Source organism: Rhinoderma darwinii, chromosome 2, assembly GCF_050947455.1.
Source record: "Rhinoderma darwinii isolate aRhiDar2 chromosome 2, aRhiDar2.hap1, whole genome shotgun sequence".
In the NCBI taxonomy this organism is placed as follows: Eukaryota; Metazoa; Chordata; class Amphibia; order Anura; family Rhinodermatidae; genus Rhinoderma; species Rhinoderma darwinii.
In genome coordinates, this window is record NC_134688.1 from 6,873,619 (window position 1) to 6,880,626 (window position 7,008).

Genomic DNA, 7,008 nt, shown 5'->3' on the forward strand with positions numbered 1-7,008 from the left:
CAATCTGTTCCATCAGATGGTCAAGATCGTATTTAGTGTCACTGCAGGATCAGAGTATGACTGCAGGGTCCGACTACAGAGTATGTAGTCTGTAACCATGGAGACACAGGTCTGTATAAAAGCTATAATATGTCTCTAACAGACTACATACTGTGTAGGCTGATCCTGCAGTAAGACCCCGTTCCATCAGATGGTAAAGGTCGTATGTAGTGTCAGACTACACAGGGTTTGTAGTCTGTTACCATGGAGACACACAGGTCTGCATAAGAGCTGTAGACCTAAAAAAGAAAATGTGTAACGATTTGTTGGCGATGGTAGACGTGACCTTTAAACACACTTTCCCTTTCCATTCCGTTAGCAAAACGAAGAGGGTTGAAATGTCGGACAGCGATGAGGAGCGGGGCAAGCTGGCGAAGAAGAAGCGGAGGAGGATCAAGAAGCCGCAGCCTGACAGCAGCGATGACGAGGGTGGTAAGCGACTGCCCGCGGCGATAACCTGTCTGCGCTGTCACAACCTCACGGGCGTCTCTCTCGCACCCACGCCCGGTTTATCACGCTCCGTGTAATTTCCCGCTGCGCCGTCTGCCAAAACACAGCCATTCATCCCATCAAAGAGTAAGTGGCTGTTTCTGTGAAGTGCCCACGTCAGCGCTCCCTGCCGGCTGGCGTCGCCTGCTAGTAAGTCTTCACGCCGGCTCCGCCTTTGATGTCTGTTTTGCTTTCTTCACCGTCCTGCTGAGCTGGGAGAGTTGAGTCCAGAGCCGTGTTAACAAGAGCTGGCGGCGGCCGCTGTGCCCGGGGGTTAAGTGGGCAGTTATACAGGGGCAGCGAGGCCTCCGAACACAGCCGGAGCCCCCAGCCTCAACCTGCCCTGCGTCAGGCTTGCTTTATCTCCGCTCCTGTCCCCTTTAAGAAGATTTTCCTTTTATCACCGTGTCGCTGTTTACTAAACTGGAAAAGGTCACTGCGGCGGCGCCTGTCACGAGGAGTTAGCCTGAGGACCCAGAGCGGCTCGTGCTGTGCCACATAGTCGTGTAGGGGGTGCATTCATGTGTAGAGGTATTTAAAGGGGAAATGAACGTTCTGCATTCATTAGTGTGTGATCTGTGGGGGGGCAGGTACTCGGGACCCCTTATCGGTCTATAGACCTTAAAGCCTGTGGAGCGGCCCCTTCACTACAGTGAGGCACAGCCCTGTCCATGGCCATAGCAGTTCGGCCTCCTTTAAGTATATAGGGCTGAGTTGCAGTACCAGAAACGGCCACATTAACAAGAGCGTCAATCCCGTGATCAATATGGTCCCTTCTTTCTGCTGTTCGGGGCATAAGCCTCCTATCTTCTCCGCTTTGGACAATCCCTATTTTATTTTTTAGAAGGGTCCCTTGACATTGCATTGATCACAATGTGTCCCCCTGCTGAGACCCCCATCGATCTGCTCTAATCCGTGTTGCAACCTCGGTAGTAAGTGTTTAGTTCCCCTGCAGCGCCACCACAGGTGAAATGAAGTATTACACCGTGTCCATTCATATCAATGTGTTTGTGTAATGCAGGACAGGTTCTCCAGAGAGAGAGACGCTCTATGTAACTGCTCTCCACTCTGACCAAGAGATGAGTGTCCTGAGCAGAGCACCCCCCTCTATTACCCAGAATTCACTAATTGGGTGTATGACAATGGGTTTTCTAAACTGACCGCTTTTAATGGTTTGTTCTTGCAGCTGGTCCCGTGGCATCAGAGGTGAAGACTCCATCGCCTCCTCCACCAGAACCTGTTGTAAAGATGGAGACAGAACCTGAACCCCAGGTAAGATAAAGATATATTTATTTATACTCCAATCGCATCCAGAGCTGCAGTCACAGTTCTCCTTACTGCCGCTTGGAATTAGTCAACACTGCTGACAGCCGCCCATAATAGCTCAGCCGTGTACTGCAGAACGTGGTGGGAGATTGGACTGTAAACTCCACTGTACAGACATGTAGGCAGCAGGGAAGTGTGGAGCATCCTGAGAGCTAACAGGAAACCAGTAGAGATGTACATGCTGCTTTGTATGTGCTTGAGGTATAAGACATGTTCTCTTATGCTCTGGTCGCATTCAGATCTGCATTTACAACACCTGTAAGTCACAAATAATAGATCTAGAAACTTTACCCATTTTTCTCCACTAACGTGAAGATTAGGGGTAACTAAACCGTGTCATCTGACAGAGCGGCCCTCTGTACATGCACATACAGGGGGATCTCGAACGGGAGATCCCCCCTCTATCATCCATTTGCCCTAATAGTCATATGTAGGGGGGGTCTTGTGAGTAATTTCATGTTTTTCCTGCAGTGTAATTCCTCTATTGGCCACTAGTGGGGGCTCTTCTCTAGTGTCTGTTTGGTCTATGGCATTGTATGATCTCCTCTGTTATACACTGGACTCTTTGGCTCTTTTTTTTTTTTTAACTAGTCGCAGTCTGGAGAAAAGAGGCGGAAACGTAAACGCGTCCTGAAATCCAAGACCTTCCTGGATGATGAAGGCTGCATGGGTAAGACGTGGGGGGGGGGCGGGCATGCTGTGACCGACGTGGAAGTCTCTGAGAGTGGGACCTATGCCGTCGAAATAGCTCTGAACATGGTTGATCCAAGCAGAAGTAGTGGAACTATAAGTGTCAGCATGGCCTGCGGATGAGGCGCTGACTGGACATGCTGGCACTTTTAGTTCCATAACAGCCGATAATGCGGTGACTACAATATGTGGTGTCATTCTGGCGCGTCGGGTTGATCCTGCAGTAATGTAGCCGGTATAGCAGCCTTAGTAAATCTGCCGCGTTACCCAGTACCACTCCACCTGCCGCGTTACCCAGTACCACTCCACCTGCCGCGTTACCCAGTACCACTCCACCTGCCGCGTTACCCAGTACCACTCCACCTGCCGCGTTACCCAGTACCACTCCACCTGCCGCGTTACCCAGTACCACTCCACCTGCCGCGTTACCCAGTACCACTCCACCTGCCGCGTTACCCAGTACCACTCCACCTGCCGCGTTACCCAGTACCACTCCACCTGCCGCGTTACCCAGTACCACTCCACCTGCCGCGTTACCCAGTACCACTCCACCTGCCGCGTTACCCAGTACCACTCCACCTGCCGCGTTACCCAGTACCACTCCACCTGCCGCGTTACCCAGTACCACTCCACCTGCCGCGTTACCCAGTACCACTCCACCTGCCGCGTTACCCAGTACCACTCCACCTGGCGCGTTACCCAGTACCACTCCACCTGGCGCGTTACCCAGTACCACTCCACCTGGCGCGTTACCCAGTACCACTCCACCTGGCGCGTTACCCAGTACCACTCCACCTGGCGCGTTACCCAGTACCACTCCACCTGGCGCGTTACCCAGTACCACTCCACCTGGCGCGTTACCCAGTACCACTCCACCTGGCGCGTTACCCAGTACCACTCCACCTGGCGCGTTACCCAGTACCACTCCACCTGGCGCGTTACCCAGTACCACTCCACCTGGCGCGTTACCCAGTACCACTCCACCTGGCGCGTTACCCAGTACCACTCCACCTGGCGCGTTACCCAGTACCACTCCACCTGCCGCGTTACCCAGTACCACTCCACCTGCCGCGTTACCCAGTACCACTCCACCTGCCGCGTTACCCAGTACCACTCCACCTGCCGCGTTACCCAGTACCACTCCACCTGCCGCGTTACCCAGTACCACTCCACCTGGCGCGTTACCCAGTACCACTCCACCTGGCGCGTTACCCAGTACCACTCCACCTGGCGCGTTACCCAGTACCACTCCACCTGGCGCGTTACCCAGTACCACTCCACCTGGCGCGTTACCCAGTACCACTCCACCTGGCGCGTTACCCAGTACCACTCCACCTGGCGCGTTACCCAGTACCACTCCACCTGGCGCGTTACCCAGTACCACTCCACCTGGCGCGTTACCCAGTACCACTCCACCTGGCGCGTTACCCAGTACCACTCCACCTGGCGCGTTACCCAGTACCACTCCACCTGGCGCGTTACCCAGTACCACTCCACCTGGCGCGTTACCCAGTACCACTCCACCTGGCGCGTTACCCAGTACCACTCCACCTGGCGCGTTACCCAGTACCACTCCACCTGGCGCGTTACCCAGTACCACTCCACCTGGCGCGTTACCCAGTACCACTCCACCTGGCGCGTTACCCAGTACCACTCCACCTGGCGCGTTACCCAGTACCACTCCACCTGGCGCGTTACCCAGTACCACTCCACCTGGCGCGTTACCCAGTACCACTCCACCTGGCGCGTTACCCAGTACCACTCCACCTGGCGCGTTACCCAGTACCACTCCACCTGGCGCGTTACCCAGTACCACTCCACCTGGCGCGTTACCCAGTACCACTCCACCTGGCGCGTTACCCAGTACCACTCCACCTGGCGCGTTACCCAGTACCACTCCACCTGGCGCGTTACCCAGTACCACTCCACCTGGCGCGTTACCCAGTACCACTCCACCTGCCGCGTTACCCAGTACCACTCCACCTGCCGCGTTACCCAGTACCACTCCACCTGCCGCGTTACCCAGTACCACTCCACCTGCCGCGTTACCCAGTACCACTCCACCTGCCGCGTTACCCAGTACCACTCCACCTGCCGCGTTACCCAGTACCACTCCACCTGCCGCGTTACCCAGTACCACTCCACCTGCACCTTTAGGATGGATCTAGACTTCTGCCTAATTCTTGTATACTGAAAATGCTGCAACTTCCTAATATACTTTTGTGTTTTTAATTCCTCTCTATTTTCAGGACTTCTGCTTGCTGTGAGTGAATAGGAACGATCTTCTTTTACATCCAGAGGCTGTGACCCCCGACCTGCTCGGATACTCCTCCCCAGACAGCAGAGATATTTGTGCAGCTGATGTGTTTACTTCACGGAGTATTACACGGACGAATCGGGGCAGGATTTCAATCTCTGGGTGTAAAAAACACTGTTCCCATTCACTGACAACAAGCAGTTTCCGCCTATTGGTATAATATAGGAAGTTTTGGAGGGGTTTGTTCAGTGCGGTTGGGGGGAGGGGGTCTTTGGACACAGTTTAAACGATCCATGTAAGTCAGATATGGTGCAGAATAGTCAGCAGCCCCTCGTCTAGAATAGAAGGGGGCTCCAATTGACATTTCCGGGCAGCCCCCCTCCCACCGTGCATCTGCCAATTACTATTTAACCGATGCTGGGATATGTTTCTAGAGAGTATTTCACATTGCTGTCAGTGAATGGAAACATTATTTTACATCCAAGGGTGGGGGGGGGACCTGCACCCTCCTCACAGCTGAGGGGTTGTTACAATTGCATCCAGTCTAGATAATCCTCTGTGAGGTAAACAGCCGGGACTTCAGACTGATACGATGTATCAATTCAAGTAAAATGTATCAGTCTGAAGTCCCGGCTGTTTACCTCACAGAGGATTGTCTAGACTGGATGCAATTGTAACAAACCGTCTGCTGTGACTAGTATTAGGTCAGGACAGGATTTCAGGCTCTGGATACAAACTTGAATATTCCCATTCAAGGACAGCAAGCAGAGATCTATGGTCTATCAGAGAGGTACAGAACGTTGAGTCACATGACCGGTGGGTATCGCAGGGCACCGCCGTCTTGTCCAGATGTTTTACGCTGACCTCTCCCTCCGTTTTCCAGTGACGGAGAAGTTGTATATGAGCGAGTCCTGCACGGACAGCGGCGAGGAGTTCACGGGGACCAAACCAGCAGCAGCAAAACCGTCCACAGCGCGGAAACCGGAGACCAAGGCGGAGCCTAAGACGGCGAAGAAGGCGACCGCAGCCAACAAGGGGACGAAGCAGGCGTCCATCATGGGGTTTTTCCAGAAGAAGTGACTAAACCCCCCCCCCCCGAGACTGCGTCATGTCATTATCGTGTGTACCAATCAGTGCACAGAGACGTTCTGTAGTCTCCACGGACCCCCGGACCCGTCAGCAGAAGTGAAGCTTCGATATAAGGGTGACTTCTGAGTTGTCACCCTGCGTCTAGGATTTGCCATTTAGGATCATGGGAAAGTTGGGTGACTGCCGTATTGGCGCGATCTCCCTCGTAGTGTACTTGTGTCCTGCTCTCATGTCATTGCAGGTCTTGGCAGATTTTCCGTTCAGTGGTCTGGGAAAGCTGGGTGATGAGTTTTAGGGTCTGTAACAATGTCCACGTTGTCACCCAGCTTTCCCAGAAAGTCACATCTGCCTGGTACGGAAGTGATGCCCCCGCATCATTACATACCGTGGGAGAGCTGGCGGACCACCCTGGTGTGAGACGTGATGGGGTCCTTCTCCGCGGTCACCCAGCTTTCCTGGACTCCAGGACGTTTATTTCTGCCGTTCTTTGTCTTCAGGATGAAACGCTCTGCGGTCTAATGTGGTAAATGTTGTATTTTTTTATGCTTAATATGAGACGCTGCGTCTGTGTGAGATTGGGCGTGCTCTGGGTAGAGTGTGTGCGTGCTCGCTCACGGGTGAGATCAGGGTCACCCCCGGTGATTGGAGGACTCTACATGAAGGTCTCCCCCGACCTGTGTGACCGCCAGTCCTTGTGTGGGGGCGGACACTGTCTGTATCTTCTATATAATATCTATTAAAAGCTGCAGTTTGAGGTGACGGGTGACTTATATCTATAGTCGTACTGCCTGTGACATTGGGAGCGTGCTTCCCTGAAATGCTCTGTGCTGCTGTGTAACTGACTTACAACAAGATTAGTACTATCTTGAAATAATCTGTGCTGCTGGGGCCCTTCTCTTTCCACAATGTAACTGTGTGACCTTCCAGCATCTGCACACTCTGCTCCTGAAATACTCTGTACTGCTGGAGTTACTAATGCTTCTACTGTGTAATTTTGTCTGTGACGTCCCACAGGAGCAGCACACCTTCCTGAAATATTTTGTGCTGCTGAGGGTCGTAATTCTGTTTGTGGTCTTTCATGAGATGCGCGCACTTCTGTCCTGAAATACTCTGTACTG

At 53.3% G+C, this 7,008-nt stretch overlaps 1 protein-coding gene across 1 annotated transcript in view; it reads left to right on the plus strand.

The window, feature by feature from the left end:
• POLD3 (DNA polymerase delta 3, accessory subunit) overlaps positions 1-6,649 on the plus strand; it is an 88,085-nt gene extending 81,436 nt beyond the window's left edge. The window contains exons 9-12 of the mRNA XM_075851306.1: positions 359-471; positions 1,715-1,800; positions 2,446-2,524; positions 5,685-6,649. Coding sequence (XP_075707421.1) covers positions 359-471; positions 1,715-1,800; positions 2,446-2,524; positions 5,685-5,881 — 475 coding nt within the window. The 3' untranslated portion in view covers positions 5,882-6,649. The remainder of the gene's footprint in view (positions 1-358; positions 472-1,714; positions 1,801-2,445; positions 2,525-5,684) is intronic.
• The last annotated feature ends 359 nt before the right edge of the window (positions 6,650-7,008 follow it).